Source organism: Nannobrachium achirus (genome assembly GCF_963921795.1).
Source record: "Nannobrachium achirus genome assembly, chromosome: 11".
Taxonomy (NCBI): Eukaryota; Metazoa; Chordata; class Actinopteri; order Myctophiformes; family Myctophidae; genus Nannobrachium; species Nannobrachium achirus.
The window spans coordinates 50930343-50956845 of NC_137820.1; the positions used below are offsets into that span (position 1 = coordinate 50930343).

Here is a 26503-nt window from a genome sequence, read left to right on the forward strand (position 1 = left end):
TTTTACTTTGCAGCTATAATTATTATATTATAAAACATACAGTAACCACTTCAGCCCTATTTTATACATAGGCTATTTGAAAATAGCCAATCTTAGTACAAGCTCGCAACACGCTGTGAGCTTGTAGAGCTTCTATTTTCAAACATTTTGTACTTTTACTTTTGGTGTTTCAAGTCTATTTTGATGCCAATACTTTCGTACTTTTACCCAAGTACATTTTGAATTACGGACTTTTACTTGTCAGAGTATTTGCAATATTGATATTTGTGACTGTGAGTATCAAGTGTGAGTACTTTTCCCACCACTGACTAAAAATAAAACCAAGATAAGTGTCCTCGGAGAGAGAGCCCAGCTGATAGCCCTCACGTCGTGATGAATGGCTTTTCAATGTATTCCAACCGGGCGCCCCTCCTGGCCAATCAGGGTGGCTGCACGGGATTCGACACCACCCCCCAGCGGCCGCACAGGCGCACTGAGCGCTCCAACTGCCATTTTGTGGCAGAGCAGCTCTAGTACTCTGCAAAAGCGGGAGAGGGATTAAAAGAAGAGACGGAGAAGAGCAGCGTTTCTTGTCCTCCTCTGGCCACTTTGTAGCGACGACTCTGCGCTCCCAGTCGAGTTGAACGGGCCGAGAAACTGACTCAAAACAGGTAAAGTAGCACTACTTTTCTGAGGCGATGGGAGTTTGCAGGATCTTTAATCGGCCTCTAGGTGTCACGGTGGGGCTCCGGCGGGTCCGGGGCGCTAAGGCTTGTCGGGGGGTGTTTGTCTCCCTCTATCGTTGTCGAAAAACCCGTCAAAATAAGCTTTATAACGGCCAAGTTCCACCTAATGTGCGCCCCGCGCGGCTCAATTGAGGCAGATCGCCGCCGACATCGTCGATTTATAAGTTGCATATACTTCGATTTGCTCGGCGTGTTTTAGGCCGAGGCGTCCATTTTCTCCCCTCTTCTTTGTTTCCTGTCTTTTTTTACTGCGAGTTGAGATGGAAACTGGCGGGCTGGTTGTTAGCACCGCCGGCTAATGTTAGCCTCGCGCTCGGGATGCAAAAAAAGTGCAAAGCGCTAAAAATGATGTCTCATCCACGTCCACCCAACCGGGGAAATCCACAATTTAACACTTATTACCATCAGCATCCCCCAAATGATTAGATTTTTGATTTATTTGCACAATAAAAAAACAAGTACAAGATTAATATGTATTTTTAAAAAACATGGAAATAAGTGCAGGCGAGAAAGGAAACCCATGTAGACTTATAAAAGGCTCTCAACTAAAATAATAGTACAAGTTGAAACATAAAATGCAAAAATTACCTGAGTGCAAACTCAATCATTTCATAATTATTTATTTTCATAAACAAACAATGTTAGCATTAGCTACTAGCTAGCTTGTTCTGGCTCCAACCCCCAGGCCAGACCCTTCCCTCGCGCCTTCATCTTGGGCTTGGAACTTTAAAACACAACTCGACGATAAAGGCTCCGAGACGTCGAGTCGGAGACCTCCGCACAAAGTTTTAGTTTAGTTTGTATGACCACAGCGCGGACAGCCACGGCCTACAACACATTACTTTCAGTGTCGTGTTAGTTAGTTAGTTAGCTCGCTACGCTAGCCGCGTTAGCTTATTGCGCACACGGAAAAAAATCCAGGCCACCGCGGAAAAGAGGATGACGAGGCGTTCAGTAGCAAAGTGAGCCCCGGTCCCATGTTTTCATCCAGCTCCAAAACGCCGCCTTGCACCCCGTCCAGGGCTTCCATCATCCCGAGCACCATTTGTCCTCCTGCCCTCTTTCTGTCGTCTCGCCATGGTTGTTGGAGTACCAAGTTGTCGTTGCACCGTTTGCCCGCTTGTCTCTTGTTCCAAGCCCACCTAGAAGCACATACACAGAAAGATATATACCAGCAGAGAGCTCCCTCTACGACTCGGCTTGGAGAGGTACAAAAATAACGGCTATACATGCAGTACACGATGTGCGACGTTAGGCACTCAATGTGCTGGTCAACTTGGGTCATTTTTTGTGATACTATGTGGAAGATGGGATTTTAGGCCTACCTAATTATTTGCGTCTGAAAACCACCACACCCATTGTTAAAGAATGTTTGTCTCTTTCACCCAGTACCCCACAGGCTGATTTGGGGCCAGAGTTGAAAATCAAAAAAGTCTGTGTTCATTTTGTTTTTAGAACCTAGTGGTCACATTTTATTTTAGGTAGAATTTTTGAAAATTATAAATAAAATGACAAATTTAAAATTTTATTCAACAGAACTTCTCCACAAAAGCCAGACTCGGGACCACTTTGAATTGTAGTTAATGTGACCGTCCATTAAAATTCTGACTTCACTTAACATATTCCACCTCCTCTCTTGCAGGTGCCCAGGGAGAGTCAGGTAGCAAGCAAGACAGTACAGAGGGTCAGCTGAGCTCAGGTGTCCGAGCAAGTAAGTTAACATCGCCAGTGACGTATGCAAATATTTTGGCCTGTGTAAAAGATAATATCACTGTTTGCATCATGGCATGCGTGATCAGTGACCACATTTCTTAACACCACAGTATGGGGCCTTTTCCACCGGCAAAGAACCGGTTCTGGTTCTTTCTCCTGCCTATGGGATGAACCAGAGGTGAGCTTTTCCACCAGAACCGGAGTTGGTTCCGAACCGTAAAAGTTGGTTCCGAACGGGAACCACAAAATCCTTGGTTCCTCTGGTTCAATCATGGTTCAATCTGGTGGAAACGCAAGCCAGTTCGCAAGAACGAACCAGGTTTCCAAGAAAGTTGAACCGGCACTGGTTCTGGAACCAAGGTTCTTTTGGTGGAAAAGGCCCTTATGTGTCTGTCAAACGTATCTGTCCAGTGTTGTCAGACCTGTGTACCTCCTACCTCCTGCAGGTTGACGGGGACAAAGAGTCTGTGAAGTGTGAAGCTCTTTTTCTTTTGGCACTGAATAAAAGAGATGCTTCTATCTATCCCAGTGATTGACATTAATGAAAGAATGCAATTATTTACTGTACCAGCTAACCCATTAGCTGCTTTTACGCTACACAGCACTAGCTAAAATCGGCTACTTGCTTATTTTTTTATTATTTTATTCTGCAGATTGAACTCTTTCAATTTAGCTGGGTGTTGGAGCAACAGCCAACTTATGTAGGAGAGTGGTATACAATGGTAAACAAGCTAATTCTGTCTGGAAATCGTATCTATTTCACCTGTACAGTCTAACGACGGTTTCAGATAACATTTTAGGCAGAATTGGCCATGCAGTTGCTCAATATTGATTCATTTTGCAAGGGTTTAAACAGTATTCAGGAGCTGACATGTTGTAGGGATTCGTAATGGCGAGAATGTAGATTCTCTGGATATTTTGCAGTGTTTTCACGTCACCTTTTCGGTATCACCTCAGCTTGTTTGGAATCTCGACTGAGAGGTACTGTACTAGCATAGTATCATAGACTCGTCTCAGAGTACTTCTAATGGATTTCCGGCAGCTGTTGCGTATCACTGCCCTCCACAGTTCAGGAGGCCTTTCAGTTCATCAAGAGTTCTATACCCTCTGATAGAGGTCTGTGTTGCCGACAAAAGCCAAAATGCTCCTCTCCCACATAAGAGTCGAGGCTGAAGAAAGACAATGTAATATTGTTTGTCTCCATAGGCCTCTTTATTTTATGCTTATACCTACGTTTATGTATCTGTTGTATAAGTATTCAATGTGTTTGACACTTGCATGCATGATCAGTGACCACAAAACATTTTTTCACAACTGAAAGGTTTATGGATCTATATAGTGCAATGTTGTGACGATATTTGTTGTCTCTTTCAGGTCCAAACCAGCATGGACGGGGTGCCGACAGAGGACGTAGGAGTAGAGGAGGACCCCACTAAAGATTACCCCTCCATCCAGACTGTGCACAGCCAGGATGCCATGGTGGCCGACCTCCTTCAACAGGCTGCAGAGGCTGGAGGGGTGGTAGAGGGACAAGCTGGGGTCGTCCTTGAACAAGGTACACTGACTTTTAGTATCAGCCAAACCACTGCATAATGTAGAGTTTCCCAAGCCAAAACAATGAGCCGGGACACATTTTTATAGGTCACAAGAAGTAAAAAAATGTTCAAACATTTCAACATCTTTTCAGAATTTTTAAAGAAATGGAGAATATAGAACATAGCGGGTACATAACAATTTCTGTCAAGGTAACAAACATGGTGCTTACTGCTGTGTGTTGTCACTCCCCAATCGCCATTGTGAAACTGAACCAGGAAAAACCCTCGTGGCTAATGATTCTCTATCAATTAAATGTTTTCACCTTTTATACACCTTTTATGTTCATACATAAACAATATTTTTTTTCCTGTGGTCCAACAGAAGGCATGGATGCTGCCCAGCAGCAGCTGATGGAGGCAGGGGTAGGGGTCAGCGTTGAGGGTGGTGGGGTGGAGATGATGGTCATGGACTCGCTGGATCCTGCTCTGCTGCAGATGAAAACTGAGGTAAAGTCAGCGGTTTACTTTTCATAGAACTGTCATGACATCGTCCCATTAGTTACACGTCTTGGCCACGGTGGTGCAGAATTATTATGTTTAATTGAAATTGCCTTGCTCTGACTAGGTGATGGAAGCTGCAGTGGGAGGAGGTCCAGTGGGCGCTGCCCATCAGGCAACTGTGACAACAGTGGACCAAACGCAGATCATTACACTGCAGGTGAGGCCTGAATGCCATTTTTTTGATGAGCTAATATTTTAGTGAAATTTGCGATTCCAGTATATTAAAACGAAACTGTGGTCTCCAGGTAGTGAACATGGAGGAGCAGGCTGCTCTGGGCCTGGGTGAGCTGCAGTTGGTCCAAGTGCCAGTGTCTGCCTCTACGGTGGAGGCACTACAGCAAGGGACCTATGTAGATGCAACCTCCATGCCTAAAGATGGAGACCCTGTCATCTGTCACACACTGCCGCTTCCCGAAGGATTTCAAGTAAATGAACACGGATTAATTCATCACACACACACTCACACACACGGTTATATACATTAACACAGTGGTTTTCAACCTGTGGGTCGGGACCCCCAGGAGGGGGGGGGGGGGGTCCTCAAATTATTTTGGGGGGTCCACAGATGATTAACTTAATGTGCAGCATTGTTTTCTTTCTCAACAGTAAACAAACACAAGGTTTAAGTGGATAGAGGGTTTCTGCACATTTCTAAAGTGACAATTTAAGGCCTCTAAAATGACAACATTGGACACATTGTCAAATATTAGAGGCAGAAATTGTGAAAATAGACGATCTATATGCTCACAACACATAGAACTGAGTTATACAAAATGTAATTCCTCAACTCTTAGTGCTCGTCAGGGTGGGGGGGGTCCCCAGTTAAAATTATTATTTGGGGGGCTGTGGCCTGGAAAGGTTGATAACCACTGCATTAACAACCCAACTAACAACTCAAACTCGTTGTCCATGTGTTCCTGTAGGTGGTTAAGGTCGGAGCTAATGGAGAGGTAGAGACCGTGGAGCAGGAGGAGGGAGCAGAGCCTCAGGGTGAGATGGAAGAGATGACGGAGGAGGGCCAGCCTTTGGAGGAGGGGGATGAGGCCCTTCAGGCCCAGAACGAGGATCCATCCTGGGCCAAAGACCCTGACTACCAGCCCCCATCAGTTACAGCTATCAAAAAGTCCAAAAAGGTGAGATTGTCACAGAGTGGGAAAGTGGTGCTTTCTGTCTTGTCAACGTACCACATTTGTCCTATTCTCTTGCCGTGTTCTCATCAATTGTGCTTTTGCACAGGGCAAAAAGAGTCGTTTGCGCTATGCTGAAGGGGATAAGGACATGGACGTCAGCGTCTATGACTTTGAAGAAGAGCAGCAGGAGGGCCTTCTGTCTGAGGTCAATGCAGAGAAGGTGGTGGGTAACATGAAACCACCTAAACCCACCAAGATTAAGAAGAAAGGTGAGGGAGGGCCTGGTGTCACCCATAGAACTTAAATGTGAATTTTCATTAGTATTGACTCTGATCGGTTTCTGTATTTTGCCCCTGCATCATAAGACTTCTATAACTTCTACATTTTGAAGTTTTCATTGTGTAAAACCGCAGTTGAGCACAACAACATTTGTATTAAGAGCTCTTGTGTAAATGTCCTCCATCAGGTGTGAAGAAGACGTTCCAGTGTGAGCTGTGCAGCTACACCTGTCCTCGGCGCTCCAACCTGGATCGGCACATGAAGAGTCACACGGACGAGAGACCTCATAAATGTCACCTGTGTGGAAGAGCCTTCAGGACGGTTACTCTGCTCCGAAACCACCTCAACACACACACTGGTATGGCTCATCCCAGTGTTTCTCAATCTTTTTGGGCTTGAGTACCCCCTTTCCATGATTTTTGAATCCAAGTATCCCCTTTACCCGACAACAAAATGTTCTGTTTAAAACGGCAATTAATTAAAACCATAACAATGTTATATGATGCTATGATAACCGCTGTTTTTTTTTCTCCTAATTCAATTGTAGTTAATTATTTAACTATGAATAATATGATCATGATTTATACTTCTATTTTCTTTTTTGGGGGCATTTTCTTGAGTACCCCCTGCAGTACCTCCGCTTACCCCTAGATTTGAGAAACACTGGCTTATCCAGTGGGATCGGTTTGATAATGGGATATGGCATTTTTATCAATGCACATGTTGGATCATGTGAAACATAAAAGGACCAGAGCTATCAGAGACTGTATTTACGTAAAGTATATAATTTCTTTTCATCCTTGTAGGAACTCGACCCCACAAGTGTACAGACTGTGACATGGCCTTTGTCACCAGTGGAGAGCTGGTTCGCCACCGTCGCTACAAACACACACATGAGAAACCCTTCAAGTGCTCCATGTGTGACTACGCTAGTGTGGAGGTAAGAACTGGTCTAGTGCATTATTCCAGGTGACATTTCATAGTCTGAACAATATTTTCAAATGATTCTGCTGGTGCCGTGCTCTAGTATCTCACTGCGCATCCATCTCCTCTTGTCCAGGTGAGTAAGCTGAAGCGTCACATCCGCTCCCACACGGGAGAACGTCCGTTCCAGTGCAGTCTGTGTAGCTACGCCAGCAGAGATACCTACAAGCTGAAGAGACACATGAGGACACACTCGGGTAACAAGGCCCATCTCCTTTCTTGCTTTGCCAATTGTTTGAACATTGATTAAAAACCAGGCAACTCGTGTCTACTTTACTGACGGCATCCGCTGTGCTCTGTGTCCCTCAGGAGAGAAACCATACGAGTGTTACATCTGCCACGCCCGGTTCACACAGAGCGGCACCATGAAGATGCACATCTTGCAGAAACACACAGAGAATGTCGCCAAGTTCCATTGCCCACACTGTGATACTGTCATCGCCCGAAAGAGTGACTTGGGTATGACGGGCAGCACACACACACAACCATAGTCTCATGTCTTCTCCTGTTCTTCAGTCTACTCGGTTCCACCAATATATTGCTTTACTGCACCAATATAATGGCTTTATTTGCTTAGTTTACTATCAAAACCAGCAGATCCTGTCCGTCAGTCTGTAACTCCTCAATGTCTATAGCTGACCTGTTGTGACATCACATTGTTGACTGAATCACCAAGACGGCCTGTAAATATATTTGTGAATATCGATAATATCGATCTCTTTTTCCCCTTTAATTCATCCCCCTCTTCTCCTGCACCATTCATCCCTCCACCAGGCGTCCATCTGCGCAAGCAGCATTCCTTTATCGAGACGGGCAAGAAATGTCGTTACTGTGACGCTGTGTTCCATGAGCGCTATGCCCTGATCCAGCACCAGAAGTCCCACAAGAATGAGAAGCGCTTCAAGTGCGACATGTGCGACTACTGCTGCAGACAAGTGAGGAGGGGAGAGGGAGCCTGTGTGTGGGTAGAATACTGATGTAACGTGGTAGTGTAGCAGTGAGTCGGCAACTATTGATTATTTTCTTACCGAGCATTATATATCTTCGTTGTCGGGTGAAAACCTTGTATGTCCAAAACCGTTTGTTTTGCATTTATCATTTTAAAAATGATTTTAAACTAGAGAAAACAGCCGATCTACAAGCAACGCCTCGCACCGCGAGGCGTTGTGCTTGTAGATATGCTGTTTTCACTACTTTTGTGCGACAGCCTTGTATGATGAAAGCAGGGCTTTACTTTGCGAAAGAACATACAAATTTGAAACTTGGAGATAAGAGGTTTCCTACCGACAACGACGATATTTTGATTACTTTTTTTGATGAATTGAATAATCGAGCAGGTGTTTTTCAAATATTTGTTTTTAGTTTATTTTTATACATATATATTTATGTCCATGAATCGATAAACAACTGAAGCCCTTTTTTATGCTTTATCGCACAAATTTCACAAAATAGTGAAAATAACCCCTGGTCTTTTTTTTTTTATTCAGGAGCGCCACATGGTGATGCATCGCCGCACTCACACGGGGGAAAAGCCCTACGGCTGCAGCCAGTGTGAGAAGACCTTCAGACAGAAGCAGCTCCTGGACATGCACTTCAAGCGCTACCACGACCCCAGCTTTGTACCCACTGCCTTCGTCTGCCCCAAATGTAACAAGACCTTCACTCGCAGGGTAAGATGACAGAACAGGACACTCACAGATGCATATACACTGGGCATATTAATCTGATTCAGACTTTTGGTTTCAGTAAGGTGGTCCATGTATGATGATGCAATAAAAAAAAAATCACACTTTTCAGATAATCATGTTCATGATTCTGATAATCATTCAAAATCATTTTGTACATTATTAACTTATAGATTAATACCCATTTAGGCATGCTTTAACCAGTGAAAAATAGTAGATATACAAGCACTCGTTGCCGCGCTGCGAGCTTGTAGATCTGCTATTTTTGGAAAGGTCGCGAAAATCTTTGAATATATTCAAAGCGAACGTTTGTAACTCAAATTTTGCTTCTGGGTGATCCCTGGAACTAGATATTTTGAGATGGGGGGGGGGGGGGGGGGTCCGTGGCCAAATACATATCATTTTGGGGGTCTTTTACATGAAAAGGTTTTAGCACCACTGACATCGTAGTCTCTCAAGAACCAATCTGAGTTCCCAGAGGTTCTTTTTTTCGCCACTAGGGGGGCGAGAAGAACCTCTGGGCCAAAACTATGATATTCCTGGGCAGGAAGTTGTCCCAGGCTCAGAATCTGAGCTGGGACAATACAGGAAGTAGAGCCCTGTGCAAACCTTCAAAACATTCAGAACAGAAACCAACCAAAAACACTGCAAAAATATGCAGCCCATGTTTCAAGGTGAATCCTACCAGACTACTCAAGAACAGACTAGCTGAGCTCCATAAGTGAAAAGGACCCTTTCTTTGACGATGGCTAGCCAGATTGCTGACATAGAAACATAGGTTTTTCAAAAAACCTTAGGATTCAAAAGACACTTCTAGAATCGGGTCATGATTTTTCAAAAATAGCAGATCTACAAGCTCGATCTGTTATTTTTCAATAGTTAAAGCATAAAATAATGATACACAAAATCTGTACCCGTTCTAAATGGGTTAACTTATAGATTAAATGTAAAAATAAATAAAAATACACATCATTTACAGGTCTTGTTTTTGCTTATATATGCCTGCACATGTTTGTTATATCACACTGAGAAATGTAGCTTAACACAGACTGTCATGTGTTCCTGCTGTGTAGAACACCATGGCTCGCCACTCTGAGAACTGCAACGGAGAAACTGATGATGCCGAAAATGGAGAACCCGTCCCCAAGAAAGGGAGGAGGGGTAGGAAGAGGAAGATGCGCAACAGGAGAGATGAAGAGGACAGCGGTGAGTTTTTTTTTTTTTGATTGATTGAATACTTTATTAGCAGTTCGAATTGGAAAAGCACAAGACCGTGCAGTTCAAGTTGAGGCTTGGTGTGGGATAAAGCGGGTAATCGGCAGATCGTTGCACTTGGAGAATTATCTGTTATGAGAGACTTTCTCATTGTTTGTTGAACTGTATTTCTTTTTTCACTGTTGAAAATGTGACCGATTAAGTCAAAACTTTTGCCTTTCAGCTGGAACATGGAATTTCAAATACACTTTTTTCTCTCCTGTATTTCCGTATCACAGATGAGGATCACGCTGAAGAAGATGAGGAGGAGGATGATGATGATGATATAGATGCAGAACTAGTGGAGGGAGAGGTAGACGGAACACTGCTACCGGAAGAGGAGGACGAGCTACCAGAGTCCATGGAGCTGGATCAGGCTCCTGCCATCATCCCCATGCCCGCCTCTGAGGAGCCACCAGTCAAAAGGAAACGGGGGCGCCCCCCAAAGAACGCCCCCAAAGCTCCCACACCCAGCAAGTCTCCCAGGGTGGCGGCCAAGGCAGCTGCAACAGGTGAGATTTTTTTTTTTTTTTTTTTTTCTTTTTTTTTTTTTTTACTTGTCTTTATTTTAGATTGCACCAATTTAAACGGACATGACAAGACACATGAACATTAATCACAAATCCAATCAAATCAAAATCAAATACAAAATACATTTACAGGGATTCACATTTATACACTTTCTTTTTTTTCCTTCTTATATCTCTCCTTTTTTAACACTAGCCCTTACCCGTTCAAAGATATGAGCTCCCAAATGATGTGCAGTGTGTGGGTTATGGGATGTGCACTGTGCACACAGTATATGAGGGATGGAAAGTAACTTTAACTGGTGCTTGCATGATGTAGGAGCATCAATGTAAGAAACCCGTTTCTTTTAATGGCTCCAGAGATACTGTCCCCCCCCCCTCCCCCCGCCCGCCCGCCTGCCCGCCTGCACACTCCCCCTTTGTGTGTGATTGTGCATGGCCTGAACAACAGCGCCCCTCCCTTAACATGTGTGGTCACAAAAGGTACTGTAGGCTAAATAGATATAGATACACCATAAAAATGCTATTATACAGCATACGATTTGTGAAAGTGACAAACGGGCTTCACAGTTATGTCAGGTGTGTTCATATGCTGATGGTGATGCGATTTCAGATCAATTGCTCCAGCCACCGAGGAGAAACGCTGAGACACTCAGACATTCGCTAAATTATATGTTAGATGTATAATAACTATTTTTCCCATCTTTTATTAAAGAGTTCTTCCTTTATTTTCAACTTAAATGTTAATTGTTCCATGTCCTGAATTTTGTCCAAGATTGTCCTCCATTGCCAGTAGTCCGGGATATCGTCCTTGAGCCAGTTCCTTGTAATTGCCTTTTTCGCAGCAACCAGGAGGATCTTAGTCAGATATTTGTCCCCTGCTTGAGATGGTTATTGTACTGGAGCAGGGCTAATAGCCAAAGAAAAGCCCCCCTCCCCCAATACTGTAATCACTGTCAGTATGGTCAACTGATCTGCTGCTTGCTGAGAAACCTTTCAGGTGTGTGCTTACAGTCTGTCTCTCTATCTCTTCACCTCTCCAGCAACAGCCATCATCCAGGTGGAAGACGAAAGCACGGGTGCCGTTGAGAACATCATCGTAAAGAAGGAGTTGGAGGAGGCCGCCGCAGAGACGATGCCTGAGCAGGGGGTGGAGCTAACAGTGGAGGGGGTGGGGCTTGATGGAGACGGGGTAGAGACTGTTGAGCTGCAGGTGAACGAGGAATCGGCAGCGGCGGCGAACGGAGATCTCACGCCAGAGATGATCCTCAGCATGATGGACCGGTGAACAGGCCCTGATGACACAGGATGCACATAGTCATATATATATACAGGGACTGACACACACATGCACAGGCACATACATAACACACTCACACGTCTTGATTTGTGGACATTTTACAATGGCCACCTTTGCCTTCTTCCTATCTGGTTTATATTCAGCTGGTCAGGAGCAACCTAAACGGTCCACACGCAAACCTTTGCATACCTTCTAATACACGTGAATACTGAGTTTGTGTGTACCTGCACGCACATAACATATATGTACAAAACTCACACACTAAAGTAGCCCAGTGAGGACCAGATCTCCCACACCTCCTGTATCCTTTCCTGCACCTGCTTGTCATCCACGCCTGTAAAAGACTTTCACCAAGCTTATTACGAACAACTCTCTCTCTCTATTCCCTCATATCTGTTATATATATTTTTTCAGTTTTAAGATGAATCGGTGTGTGTTGTCATTTTGTTTGGGTTCCTTGCTTCCACCTAAAACCACATCCTGTTGAAGTTTCTACCCACACTGACTGAAGTTCACGTGCTGTCTGAAAAGAAAAAGATACTCTACGTTTTTGCCTTCTTAGACCTGTTTTGGGCAAGAAACAAAGTGTTTTTCATGATCTAAGTTGCCACTGTTAATCATTTCAGCATTTCTTTTCCTTTTCCCCAGCTTCAAATGATTCTCTTACCTATAAGCATTTAAATACCTTTTGTTACAAATAGTAATAGATCATTTCGTTTGCCTCTAATACTGTTGGCTGTCATTTTAATTATCTGTATAATTCCACAAGAAGGCATCACTCTCCTTCCAGGTCTTTTCTGACAGAGTTGGAGGAGTAAAGTCCTGAAGTGATCCAAGTTATTTAAAGTGACGGCCACAGGAGGAAAAGGAGGGCTTAGGTAATGGAGCATGCTTTTATAGTCACACATTGAGGGGGTGTTGGTGGGAGATGGCCACTTAGGTCAGTAATGGCTGTTTGAATCAATTCTCCTGTTTCGGAGTGCCAACCTTTGCCTTTTCTATCTGATAACTTACTAGAACCGCCTTTCCTCTCTTATTTGGCCTAAACTATGTTTTAGAAGGCCAGTTCTGGTCTAGTTTTTCTGAAAGAAAGATCTAAGATCTAACTCTCATAAATAATTATGCCCCCCCTTTCCATACACTTAGGTTGACATGCATAGACAACTATCAGATCACTAATTTGTGAGAGCAGAGATGTGTCATTTTAACCATTTAAAAGTTAACTTATTATTCTATTGGATCTGGGCAGAAATGCTTTTAATTATGATTATAGATTGAATAGCATGACATAAGTAGCATTCGCATTTACTGGCTTTAGAATTGACAAACGGAATTATTGGCTCTAGATAACTGCGCAATTTCAACATTGAACTAATGGTTTTTCCTTCGTTTCAATTGCATCCCTGCTTCAGGTGTTTAGAAATGTAGGTGCCGTTTTGCCCAAGTCTGCACTTGGTTATTAATGATCAGGCTGTGAACAATAATTTTGCCTCTTTTATTTGTTGGTCATGAAGTAATTGTCTGCAAGACTGTAGCTGGTAAACATCACCCACAATATTCTCAACCACAGGTTTTCTTTTTTTTTTTTGCTTGTAAATATATATTTTTTATTTCTTTGCTTGGATTTGTTATGAAATTTTAATCTTTTGTATTAGATTATTTTGAGACTTAATTGTTGGTTGCGGGGTCATTGGGACTTTGATTATAACATCACAGCTGTTATCTGTGGCCATCTTGTAATGGCTGTCCTAGTTCGGTTCATTTCGTATTGTTAAATTCATGTGTCATTCTACTTGGACTGCATTAGATGTTGTCATGGCCTGTCATTTTTCAGTTAAAGAAATGGGGATGCAGGGAGGAGAGGTTTTTGTATAAAATTTGACGTTTCAAAGAGAGAACACCTCCTTTTTGCCGATCATCTTTAAAAGTTAAAATAATGCTGATACCGAATGATGTTTTCATCTCTCCTTGTCTGTATGTAATTATTACATTCAAATAGCTTTTTATTTTTTGGTTGAGCTCTTAATACAATTGTGTAGGATGGTAGGTTTTTTGTATACCTGGCTGGCGCTGGCTCTATGTAATTTTAACTGTAATCAAGGCGGTTTGGTTTCCCATTGATGGTGTGACCACAATGCACAATTGGCACCATGTTCCTGACTTAATTTAGAACTAAGCATTGCCAACTGGACATAATTAATAATAATGTTGATTACAAACTTTCTAAAGATCTGGCTGCATAGAACTACGACGTATAAGCAACGGTGATGGAGCAGAATTGTGAAGGAAATGCGTGCTAACGAAACCGCTCTGTGGCTACAACCCTGTTTTTGTATCGGTGGTTCTGGCTGAGACATGTTGGAGATGTTATGAGAATGTAATGCTGTACAGTTGATGAGAAGAAATAAAAACATACTGGCCTATGTCTGCTGCTTCTGGTTTGTCTTCATTTAAATGTTTTAGTTGTAATTGTTTCTTAGGATTGTGAGCTGTGCTGCAGATGAGTAACGAGTCGCGAGGTTATTCAATTATTTTGAATCCTTTTCCTCCCCAATTTTGTTAAGCCAATCCTTGCCACTGCTGTTGTACACTGTTGTACTCTAGGCTCACCTGCCAGTGAGAGCCCCCGGGAGGACTTGTGGGCAGCTGGGTTGGGCTGAAAATACTGAATTTCCCTCACAGGGGGAATTGGGTCTCTTATGTAGTGCCTTGTGGGCAGCTGGGTTGGGCTGAAAATACTGAATTTCCCTCACAGGGGGAATTGGGTCTCTTATGTAGTGCCTTGTCCTACTCCCTCTGAACATTCCCTCCTGACAGGCACCACCTCAGCATATAGACATACTCCTTGCCAGTGGGCCCTCATATTAAGTAGTCAAAGAAATCTGTTTATTAGCCATGATGAACAGCATTGAGTGAGGCTGTGTCCAGACCACTTGGAGTGCAGTGCACTACAACATGTAGATGTAGAACTAATACGTTGTATGCAAAGAAATTGCCAAGACTCCTCATTCTCTCACAAATGTGTACAATACCCTCCCTGTTGCCACGCTCCTATGCATCTCTTTCCCTCTGCCACTCAGCACTAGATCAGGAGCTACGATAAACAATGTTGGTAGAAACTGCTAAATTAGTCTATTTCACCATCTAGAATTAAAATATTTAAATGTCTATTCAGATCATCTCTATTGTCATCTTCCCAACTACAGTATAGAGTAGACTGTTGTTTTCTGGACTAAGTCTAATCGAACAACAAAAAGCTTCTCTTAAGGGGGTCCCTGACAATGGTGTCTGTGCCCTAATAATTTGGCATAACTTGACTTTGGGCCGATAGTATAGTATACTCCACTTTTAGAGCCGATTTAGGGCCAATGCATACTCCACTTTTGGAGACTAGTTTAAATCGGTTCGGTTGAGGGTGTCACAAACATCTTGGCAGCACCGAACAGCTGTCTTTACCTGCCCCCCCCCCGAACCAGTGGAGCATGCAACGACCCTTACTCCCCTCTCTGTACCCCTTCCTCTCTCAGTAGGCTATGTTCTAGATCTAGAATCTAGTTCAGTATGCCTCAGACACTTCCTGTCGGTTTACTCCTCCTGTACTTTCAGTCTGACTGGCTTACAACGCAGCAGGATGTGAACATGTGTATGAGCCATTTAAGTGCAAGAACGACAATAAGTAGAGAGAGTGTGTGTGCGTGCAATTGCGGCATGACTGCATCTCTTCACATCTTGCATTACTGCATCTCTTGCAGATTGCTGCTGATGCCGCCTGATTTCAAAGCTATTCGCTTGCTAGCAAATACTGTTCTATCTCTGAGTAGTGATTTATTTATCAGGAGTTTTGGGACTTGCATCTTAAGTACTAATTAAGGTACTCTTGTTGTACTTTAATTGTTGTTATACCAAGGACTTGTTGCTGAGAACCATGGCCTCAGTTATGGACACAATTTCTCACAGTATGCAAGGTAAGATGACATGACATGGGACTGGTAGAACCAGAGAGAACATAATATTGCGTAGAATAGATGATAGAATGGCAGAGAGGTTGCATCAGCAATGTAGTCTTATAGATCCGGTGGTTACCCGGCAGTATCACAGCGTGAAACCTTTGTCTTGCATGTTTACCACAGTTTCTCATGGATGATGTAAGGCCCTCAGACCCTGCCATAAAATATGCTGTTGTGTTCTTGTTACGAACTGTACTTCACATTTGTCCTGCTTATGCACTTTTATTGAAGGAATAATGTAATAATTCTCAATATTCTTTGGTCTCCTCTCCTCTGTTATTGCCCTTCTTTCTCTTCTGTGATTTATCGTCTCCCTTTGTCCCCCTCCTTGCACTTTGCTGGCTTCTCACTACTCCTTTACTCGCCTTTCATCCCATTTACGTATTTGTTGCCTCCAATTACAATAATGTAGTTTGTGCGCTAGCTATTATAATCTGGATGTGTAGTTGTTTACAAATACACTGGGACATATTTTGCCATGGTATTTCCAGTGACAGTGACTGTCCCCCTTCTCCTGAGCAGAGCAGATCTCAGAGCTGCTGAAGCCCCACAGGGTTTGTCTGATGAGGACAGTTGGACTGAACCATTCGACCCAGAATCGGGGGACACCACATTGCAGAGTTCTGGTGAGTGAGGTAGACAATATTGTTGAGTGGTCTAATATAACATGTATAATGTAGCTCTAGACAATATTGTTACAGTCCAGAAGAGAATAATTTGAGTTAAGTTGGTTCAACTCCTCTGTAAGATGAAAATCCTGCGTCTCCAAAATAGCAACGTCTCCAGAATTAGACAATGGCCAGTGTTGGATGGTGGGAAGCAAGCGAGTGGCTTGTCTCCTTGTCATTGCATTTGTGACTCATACTGGTTGGTCAGGGCACCTGTTCAGTGTGGAGGAGAACTGGGTAAGGTAGGATGTAGCATTAACCTCCACCTTAACTCCCTGCTGTCAGCTGAGATGACACGGCTGGTGACTCCATGTGTATGGGAGGAGGCACATGGTTGTCCACTCTGTCAGCGACAGGAACTGCAGTAGGCATGGAGGAATAGGCAGTGAATACATTAGAATAATAAATACATGAGAAAATATGATTAGCATTTGAACATGTGGACTGTGTAAACTATCAACATCTACAATAATTGATCCATGTCATAGAATCTATACAGGGCTGCCTAGAAGTGTCCATAATTGAGCTGTGTTGACCTCAGTGTGCTGAAAATGTAAAATCCAGTCTCATTCCCTCTAGGATGAATTCAGAAGTTATAAATAATTTACCTTCTTGACCTTGATGACTTGACTTGACTTCCCACCAAATTGCACCATAGTCAGATATTGGGATTACGATCAATTTACAATTTAGGCATTTAGCAGATGCTCTTACTCCAGAGCAATTTACAGTAAGCAGGTAAATAAGAGGAACTACATCAAATGCATAGACATAGCTAGTCAGGATCGGAGGTAAACCAAGAAACTATCATCAGCATAAACAGTATAATACCAAAAAGATATTTAAATAAAGTATGTTTTATGGAGTTGTGATGAGGATGATTGATTATTGATTACAGTATTACAACAATAGTTTTCACTTTGCAGCTCAACAACCAGTGTGTACAGATTTCATGCTGTAGTTGCTAAGAAATACCTGCTGGGGGTGCTCTGGTTCTACCTGTTCCATTCTTGTCATCACCCTCTCTTGCCTTTTCGTTTCTCTTATTAAAGATAAACAATAATCAAAGTTAAAAAGCAAACAATTAAAAAAAACATATAAAGGGGAAAGAAGTATAGGCTATACTGTGTGTGTGTGTGTCACGGTCATTGAGACTCTAACCTCAAGAACATAAATGTCTCTCTTTCTAGGTACTAAGTCTATGGAGAGGTTTCCTGGTTACAAGCAGACCACCAGCCAGGGTAATTCACAACTCAAGTAGCAGCTGTATGAACATACAGAGTGTGTGTGTGTGTGTGTGTGTGTGTGTGCGTGTGCGTGTGCGTGTGCGTGCGCGTGCGCGTGCGTGTGTGTACAAGCTATTATAACTAGTTTGGGTCCCGGGCAAACTTTAACTTCTCTTTTGGATCACGGGCTAAAACATTTGGGAACCACTGCTCTATACCACCATCTCTTCACCTATAATAGCAGCTAATATCTACAAATATGTTGTGTTGTTGTGCTTGTAGATCGTTATTTTTAATAGCTGCTAATATCTTGTAGATCGGTTATTTGTAATAGCAGCTAATATCTACAAGCTCACAACAAGTTGTGTTGTTGTGTGCTTGTAGATCGTTTTTGTTGTTGTTGCTGAATGTTCTCCTCCGTGTATTTCTTGCATGTAGGGCTAGGCTTTTTGTTGAGAATGTTTGCATATAATGACAGGGCCAACACAGGGAAGCCAGGGGTCAATGTGGTTCAAGGATCTTTGGATGTTAACAGTAAATCAATGGCTCAATGCTGCTGTGTCTCTTTTCCCCACTGGCATAAGCTTATTGATGGGCTCTGTGAGAGTCTGCTGGGAGCTGTCAGTCTGTCCCACTGGAATAAAACAGTGTCAGGAATACTGACTTTTATTAAAAGGCCTGTAAGAGCCTGGAGATAGAGCTGACTCAACAGACTCTGTGTGTGTGTGTGTGTGTTTGTGTGTGTGTGTGTGTGTGTATGTGTGTGTGTGTGTGTGTGTGTGTGTGTGTGTGTGTGTGTGTGTGTGTGTGTGTGTGTGTGTGTGTGTGTGTGTGTGTGTGTGTGTGTGTGTGTGCGTGTGTGTGTGCGCGAGTGCGTGAGTGCGTGCGACTGACTGTCTGACGGACTGAGATAAAAGAAAAGTGTTATAAAAGTGTCAAGCATTTCCATTAAACCATGTAAAACCTTATACTAAAGTCAGCATCGATGCAGACTTTGTCAAAGGAATAAAGGAATTATCCACAGTTCATTGCGTTACCAGGGGAATCCTCCAAATGACAATCATTTAAGTATGCAAATTAGTCATGAAAACTTAAAAAAAAAAAACCAGGTCTGTGCATTTTTTTCGGTCAGAGTTGATCCCATTAATAGTCTTTAAAGACAAAGAAGCGGCCGCACACACTGTAGCCAAAGTGCCAATATTTATTTTAAGACGCAGAGGGAAATTTGATCCCATGCCAAAGCGCCAGTGCTCGCTCAGCAGTCTGCTGATGTGTGCATGCGGCCACGCGCCCATGTGTGCGACCTCAGGTCGCTTCTCTCCCTTAGAGCGTCTTACTGGTAGGCTACTGTAAAATTCATTTTACAATGAATCGCGCATCTAATGCTTCATAGCGATGCATTGACAGCTATTTTGTAAACGTTTTTGACCATTTTTTATTACCCTGTTTTGCCAAAAATGACACCAGGGTTAATGTGGTTGAAATTGAACACATGCTGACAAACAAATGCAGCCATGAACATCACACAACTTCCTTGGTTGTTTTTCTGTTACTGTGGGGAACCATAGTGTTTAACCACTACTGGGGGAAGCTTCGCTGTGAGCTTGTTGATCGGCTATAAATCTTTCCCCACAATAACAGAATACAGAAAATACACTAGTCAACCTTATGGGGTTTGGGGTGGTTAAAGACCTTATACTGTTAATACCTTTTATGACGCATGATGTAATCCCAACACATCGTCACATGTTGTCCAGTAGTCATTTTCTATTAACTTCCAAACAATTTAGCCTCATGTACAGAACTTTACCTTTTTGTGACATACTTGATCGGTTTCATACAGATATATCCCTGAAAAAAAGAAAGAAAAAAAGAAAAGAAAAAAACTTTGTGTTTGTGGACTGTAGCAAACATCATATACTGTACGTATTCACCCATGGCCTGAAACAGTTTTGACTTCAAAAGGAAAACATTTATTTTTAGATCTCATAAAATAGTAAGAAAACCTTAAAACTCATAAAATCCTTTTTGCTATGAACCTTTTTACTTAGCCTGTAACAATAGAACAATCTCTTACATAGCAAATAACCTTGTCAAGGACAAATGGAGTTTAATTATGAGCAAACATAGCACAACCTACGCAGAGGTTTATCAGTGTGTGTGTGTGTGCGTGTGTGTGTGCGTGTGCGTGTGCGCGTGCGCTCGTGTGAGAGAAATATGTTTCCCTATTTAAGTTTCGGTGGTTGTGACCATGACATACATACTCGAAGCCCCACACACACAGACACAACGTAAGCCACTTATCTGACTTTTTTCCCCTACTCATAGTTCACTCTCTCTCTCTCTCTCTCTCTCTCTCTCTCTCTCTCTCTCTCTCTCTCTCTCTCTCTTTCCACCCTGGCCATTTAACCAATGTGACTTACTACCGGTATGTTTGTTTTGTCCTGAAGAAACTCAAGCCAGTATTCGCTTTAATAGTTTCTACTGACTGACTGGGACTATAGCTGCACATGTACATGTATGTATGGCTGTTTATACACAGTACATTCCTCAGTGTTCAGTGAGACTACTAGTCCATTTGCTTACAGAGTTACAAGTAGATAAATGTACACTGAGGATTTTACTTTACATCTATGTCGTATGTATGTGTTTATGTATCTACAGTTTTGCTAAAATGTGTATCAATATACAGCTTATGTCAGTCTGCGTCTTCTTATTCCTCACTTTATCTCTTAACCATAGTGTGTGTGTGTGTGTGTGTGTGTGTGTGTGTGTGTGTGTGTGTGTGTGTGTGTGTGTGTGTGTGTACATGAATTTACAGGTGGAGAGTTCTTTTAGCTACCTTGAGATTTGCTCCATTAACATCCACAGCATCTCACAGGTATCCACACACACACACACACACACGCACGCGCGCACACACACACACACACACACACACACACACACACACACACACACACACACACACACACACACACACACACACACACACACACACACACACACACACACACACACACAGTTCTGTTTCAATATGTAGCCAGCTAGACATAATAGAACATGACTGTATAAAATGTATGTATGGGAAATTATCTCTGAGATGGACAAAATGCATCAAAAATACTATTTTATATATTGATATTTAAAAGTGAAAATAAAAGCTTGACTTGACTTATTCCTGTAGGCTCCAAGATGGAGTATATAGGACCGAAGAAATATAGGCTATGATGTAAACCCGGCTACATTGAATTGAATTGAATTGAATTGAATGATTTAATTCATAAGACAATTATGAAATAAATGCTCAACTTGAAAGCTAATAGGCTATATACTGTACAGTAATTGAACTGAAAGTAGGGAAGCTACAAACCACAAGCTGGGTTATAGCTTATAGCTTTCATCAGCAATACTAGCTACTGCCCAACACTGAAAATAATAATCATTTAACTGTCATTTTCCATCCACTCGCCTGCTTTCCTTTCTCTCTGACTCATAGCAAACCACACACATGCTCGCACATGCTCGCACACACGCACGCACACACACACGCACGCACACACGCACGCACGCACACACACACACACACACACACACACACACACACACACACACACACACACACACACACACACACTCCTATAGAAGAATGAAGAAAAAAATCATGAGAACAAGAGATCTATCTAACTTAGCTGTGTTTTCTGATAGTAATCATTGCTGCTACTGTTTGTTCAGTAACCGGGGTCTCCTGTCTCTCCAGCTCTTCAGTAAACAGAAAATAGATTTTTAGTTCGGGATGCCAATTTTATCCAATCAGGAGAGAGGACTCATACAGGATACACAGAATAAACAAGTGAAATTGAAAGTGATGACAAAAACAGACAAAACTGAAATTGGAACACTATAATATTCAAGTTGGTAAAAATGGGATATCTCCTTTGGATAAAATTGGTGACCAAACTGAAAATGTCGGTTGTGTTTATTAAAGAGCTGGATAGACGGGAAGACTTTGGTTACTGAAAGAAACATTGCAGTGAATGCTGGACCCTGAAGCCAACTCTGCAGAAGTCTCTAGACGGGTGCTACACCAGAATGTTACGTTTATCGCTCAACATCAGCAAGAGTACACATGTTACCAACAAGAATCTGTATCCTGAAATGTAAAGGGTGAGCGATAAAATACCAGCCAGGAAAATGAGAGTTGCAGGACACTGCCAAAGACACCAGGAGCTGCCAGCCAGCAAACTGGTGCTGTGGGAACCAACACATGGGCAGCAGTCACGAGGACGTCTCACACTAACATATGTGGATGTACTCAAGAAAGACGCAGGAGCGCAAAGCATCAACGACAACGAGCTGGCAGGATGTATGGAGAACCGTGATGACTGGAAGCGACGATGGAAGGCTCATCTGAGGACGACCTAGAGAGAGACTATCAGAATATAGATCTTTTTTGTGTGCTTGTGCTTTTTGACCTGTTTTTCTCCTTGTATCGTACCCACTCACCTAATGTACCAGTGAGGATCCCCCATGGGGAGGATGTAGTTGTAGAGCTTTCATCCTACTCCTCCCGCCCAACACTCCCTGCTGACAGACAGGTGCCTCTCCCCAACCCGTAGGATTATGTGCAGTCAAAATGATGACCCTCAAGTATTGTAGACACTGGACAAAGCCAGATGCACCACGGTGTATTCAAAACCACAACCTCTACGATGGTAGCCTGGCACTTTACCACTGTGCCACCAGAGTGTCCTGAGCTTTAACTTGTACATGTATATATAAAACACTTGGTTTAACCCAACAAAACAGCGCCTTTTAAGGTCACTTCCTTTCATACTTTACAACCAAAAATAGTGCATTTTGCATGGTGCCCTAAGGCCATGTTCCCCCACACGCCCTCTGTAAATACTGTTTAAACCCATCCTCAGGGCAGGCACACCATACCTACCGTACATAAACTACATCACATTCTGGGTTTCTATTTGTGTGTCTTTATGTGCGCCTTAGGTTGTCTTGGAGACGGACAGACAGACATTTTCTCTCAGCGTGTCGTCTGTCCAAGATCTGGAGGCCATGGTCAGTCACATGACCACCTCTCTGAAGAGGATCTTCCCTGACTCGTCACCCGGGTAGGCCTTATTCACATACTTTACAACACAGCCATAACAATCTAACAATGTATCTCATATAAAGTAGCTGACATACTGTATACTACTGTTTCCCTGTTTGTGTGTGTGTGTGTGTGTGTGTGTGTGTGTGTGTGTGTGTGTGTGTGTGTGTGTGTGTGTGTGTGTGTGTGTGTGTGTGTGTGTGTGTGTGTGTGTGTGTGTGTGTGTGTGTGTGTGTGTGTGTGTGTGTGTGTGTGCGCACGCGCGCACGTATACATAAATGCTCAGGAGGCTTTTAAAGAAGATTCCTCCAGATCTCCAGGAGAGACTGTGGAAGATGAGCAGTCAGGTAGAGGAACAGCTGGAGGGCCAGCCTATATCCTGTGGTAAGTATAGACTTATTCATTTATAACACCTACTTATTAATATATAACTACCTACCACAGCCTATATCCTGTGGTAGGTAGACACTTATTCATTTCAGAAGCACTCTGACAGGTCATGACTGATAGAACCCATCACTGGCTGTTTCAGATGTCCACCTCTGGCACAGTAAATGAGCGTACAGATTGAGTCAAACGCTGTAGGTCTATTAGGTTCCATTCCTCGTACACTTTTCAGAGTTAAACATTGATTGCCATTTTCAAAATGGCCGCCAAGTTCCTCACTGCCACGTTCCTAAATTTCTAGTGCACAGATCAATTTTTAGTGCACGGATCGTGCACGCCCATGCCTAGATGATGCACCACCATATGTGTAGTACTTTTTAACAGCTTTCAAACAAAAAAATCCGCTTGGAAATCCGTTCTGGCATTCATGAGATAGAAGCCTTCAAAGTCAGACAAAACAAACAATTTGCCATTTTGAAAGATGTGTTTGTTATGGGGCTAAACATGCAATTTCGCGATTGCGATCATGCCTAATACATTTTAGGCATTTTTGGATTTTCTCTTTTTTTTTTTTTTTTTTTTTTTTAATGGCTGCCAACTCGGGAAACTCGGGCCTTGGCAATCAATGAGTTAACACAGAGGATCTTTGTTGTGTGGTGTGGTCACTGCTGACTGGCAACCGCCATAACATCTCTGCGACCAATTTCACCGCTGTGATTGCCGCACTCTAGCGCAGCGGTTCTCAACCTTTTCAGGCCGCGACCCCCAAAATAACCATATTTTAACTGGGGACCCCCCCGCCCTGACGAGCACTAAGAGTTGAAGCATTACATTTTGTATAACACGGTTCTATTTGAAAATAGAACCGTGCAATGCGAGGCGTTGTGAGCATGTAGATCTGCTATTTTCACAATTTCTGCCTCTAATATTTGACAATTTGGCCAATGCTTAATTTGTCATTTAGAGGTATTAAAAAGTCCTTAAAGTGTCACTTTAGAAATGTGCAGATACCCTCTATACACTTAAACTTTATGTTGGTTTGTGTACTGTTGAGTGAGAAAACAATGCTGCACATTAAGTTAATCATCTGGGGACCCCCAACAATAATTTGGGGACCCCCAGGTTGAAAACCACTGCTCTAGCGCACGTGTGTGTGTGTGTGTGTGTGTGTGTGTGTGTGTGTGTGTGTGTGTGTGTGTGTTGATGCGTTGAATGTGTTCTTCAGGTGGGTTCTCTGACACCTATGCAGCTCTGTGTGACTTCAATGAGCTGCCCTGCAGAGAGGAGATCCAGTGGGTGAGTAACATCTTCCCTTGACATTAAATAGGCAGACCATGCAGCTGACGCCATTACTATTGATTTATCCTCAGTAGAAGGATGCAAACTGTTTTAAGTCGAATGCTTTGGTGGCTATAATCCATATCTATCTAAGTAAGATTGATCTTATTGCTAGGATGTTGACAACATCTACCATGTCCACCAATGTCGAGAATTCAATCTACTGGACTTCAACCACTTAGACAACAAGTGAGTTATCGTCTTACGGCCTTTGGAGCCTCTTTCCTCTTGCTCTCCTCTCATTCTAAAATTTACAAATTAGGTGTTTAGCAGATACTCAAGTGCAAGATCGGGGTAAATGACATGAACCCAGTCAAAAAATCACAGGGTAAACGTAGTAAAGGAAAGAAAATGTTGTGTGTCAAAGTAACACTCTCCTCTCTTAGGGACTTGGCAGTAGCAGTTGCAGCTGTTTCTTTCAACCAGTGGTTTACCAAGATCTCCTGCAGGGACATCAAGCTGGTATGCATTGCTATTAGTCCACAAAACAGTTTCAATCTTTCAGAGAAGAGACTGACTCATCTTTTAGACTTGTTTTACTTATTTTTATTTACCTCCCACAACCCTGCCCTCTTCTCTCTTTCTCAGTAAATGTCTCTGTCTGTGCCTTTTATTTGATTAATTGCCAAATATGGAGATTATGTCTGACATCATAGACCAAATGAGACTGACACCGTATTCCAAGATATGGGCATAATATTGAAGACATGGATCTCCATCTATGGGCATAAAAGGGACAATGACGGAATGGTTAGCACTGCTCGAATAGGAACAAGGACTGACAGACACAGAGATATTTGCAAGTGTGATTTGCCTCAAAGCAACCACACTTGCAATCTCAAATGCATCTTTCTATGTTATGTCCTCTCTGTCTCTCTGACTGTCTGTCTCTCTGTCTCTCTGACTGTCTGTCTCTCTGACTGTTTTCTCTCTGTCTCTCTGACTGTCTGTCTCTCTGACTGTCTGTCTCTCTGACTGTTTTCTCTCTGTCTCTCTGACTGTCTGTCTCTCTGACTGTCTGTCTCTCCAGTCAGCGGAGGTGCAGCAGCAGCTGGTTTTCCTGCTCTCCAGGTCCCCCTGTCTGGAGGAACTCTGGCTGGAGGCCTGCGGACTCAAACCGTGAGTCCGCTTGTGTGCCATTGTGTGCTTTATTATTTTAGACAGTGTTGGGGTTCTGTCCGTTTCACGTGGTCACAGTCCTTGGATTATTGTACCTGGAAGTCTCATATCATGTTTATACGCTCATGTTGTTTCTTGTAGATGTACAACTGTCTGTCTATCAGTGGTGGAAAAAGTACTCAAATGTTTTACTTAAGTAAAAGTATCAGTACTGCAATGCAGAAATACTCTGTTACAAGTACACTTCATCCTACTCCTTTTCGGCATTGTTAATGTTGTTTTTCTTCTCTTCTGTATTTTAGTTTTTCATTTTTTTAATGTTTGACATAAACTCATTCATTCATTCAAAAGTATGAAAGTGTTGCCATCAAAATGTACTTAAAGTACCAAAAGTAAAAGTACAAAATGTTTGAAAACAGCCTAGGTATAAAACAGGGCTAAAGCGGTATAATATTATAATTTATAACTACAAAGTAACTAGTAACTAAGTGTTCAAATAAAAGTAGTGTAGTAAAAGTAAAAATGTTGGATCCGAGATGTAGTGGAGTAGAAGTAAAAATATAGGAAATTGGGAATACTCAAGTAAATTACAAATACCTCTGTTGTAGTTAAGTACAGTACTTAAGTAAATGTACTTACTGTTCTTTACACCACTGCCACCTATCCATCAAAGATCTCTCAACAACGTTCTCTTCCATCTCCTCTCTCTTGTACAGCCCTACCTACCAAACCAATACACCATAATGGAGTCCTTCGTAGCCTTCCTAGCTCATATAGTGACAGTGTTCTTTTTCTCTGTACCGTTGCAGGGATTTTGCTCTCAAGATGGCGGCTTCCCTGCGAGAGCACACCTCCTCCTCCCTTCACTCTTTGAACCTCTCGGCCAATCACATTGAAGACAAAGGTTTGAGGCTTTACCGTATAAATTGTGATGTGTGATTAAGCATCAAATTAG

General features: G+C 42.7%; 2 protein-coding genes across 4 annotated transcripts in view; both read left to right on the forward strand.

The window, feature by feature from the left end:
• The first annotated feature begins 488 nt into the window (after positions 1-488).
• ctcf (CCCTC-binding factor (zinc finger protein)) lies at positions 489-14061 on the forward strand. Of its 3 annotated transcripts, none has more exons than XM_080736321.1 (17): positions 489-650; positions 2368-2436; positions 3813-3993; positions 4356-4480; positions 4599-4691; positions 4780-4959; positions 5458-5667; positions 5771-5933; positions 6131-6301; positions 6750-6883; positions 7004-7124; positions 7237-7386; positions 7702-7862; positions 8415-8597; positions 9686-9818; positions 10106-10378; positions 11437-14061. In XM_080736321.1, exons 3-17 carry the CDS (start codon positions 3825-3827, stop codon positions 11679-11681), a joined length of 2511 nt encoding a protein of 836 aa, XP_080592447.1. In that variant the 5' UTR covers positions 489-650; positions 2368-2436; positions 3813-3824; the 3' UTR covers positions 11682-14061. The 3 variants fall into 3 exon arrangements, with proteins under 3 accessions (XP_080592447.1, XP_080592449.1, XP_080592448.1); XM_080736323.1 differs by having other exon boundaries at positions 5780-5933; XM_080736322.1 differs by lacking the exon at positions 489-650 and adding an exon at positions 1339-1933.
• A 6342-nt stretch (positions 14062-20403) lies between these two features.
• The window catches only part of carmil2 (capping protein regulator and myosin 1 linker 2), a gene marked incomplete at its 5' end in the record, with an annotated part of 61083 nt that continues 54983 nt past the window's right edge, over positions 20404-26503 (forward strand). The window contains 8 exons of the mRNA XM_080737151.1: positions 20404-20475; positions 22602-22723; positions 22991-23088; positions 24317-24387; positions 24545-24618; positions 24816-24891; positions 25460-25548; positions 26358-26452. Of these exons, the coding sequence (XP_080593277.1) occupies positions 20404-20475; positions 22602-22723; positions 22991-23088; positions 24317-24387; positions 24545-24618; positions 24816-24891; positions 25460-25548; positions 26358-26452 (697 nt within the window). The remainder of the gene's footprint in view (positions 20476-22601; positions 22724-22990; positions 23089-24316; positions 24388-24544; positions 24619-24815; positions 24892-25459; positions 25549-26357; positions 26453-26503) is intronic.

Bases quoted from the DNA above. Each gene is read 5' to 3' on its own strand.
- ctcf (XM_080736321.1), top strand. From the start codon at position 3,825: ATGGACGGGGTGCCGACAGAGGACGTAGGAGTAGAGGAGGACCCCACT. The intron at 4,481-4,598 runs GTAAAGTCAGCG...TGCTCTGACTAG, and splicing joins TGCTGCAGATGAAAACTGAG to GTGATGGAAGCTGCAGTGGG. The intron at 9,819-10,105 runs GTGAGTTTTTTT...TCCGTATCACAG, and splicing joins GAGAGATGAAGAGGACAGCG to ATGAGGATCACGCTGAAGAA.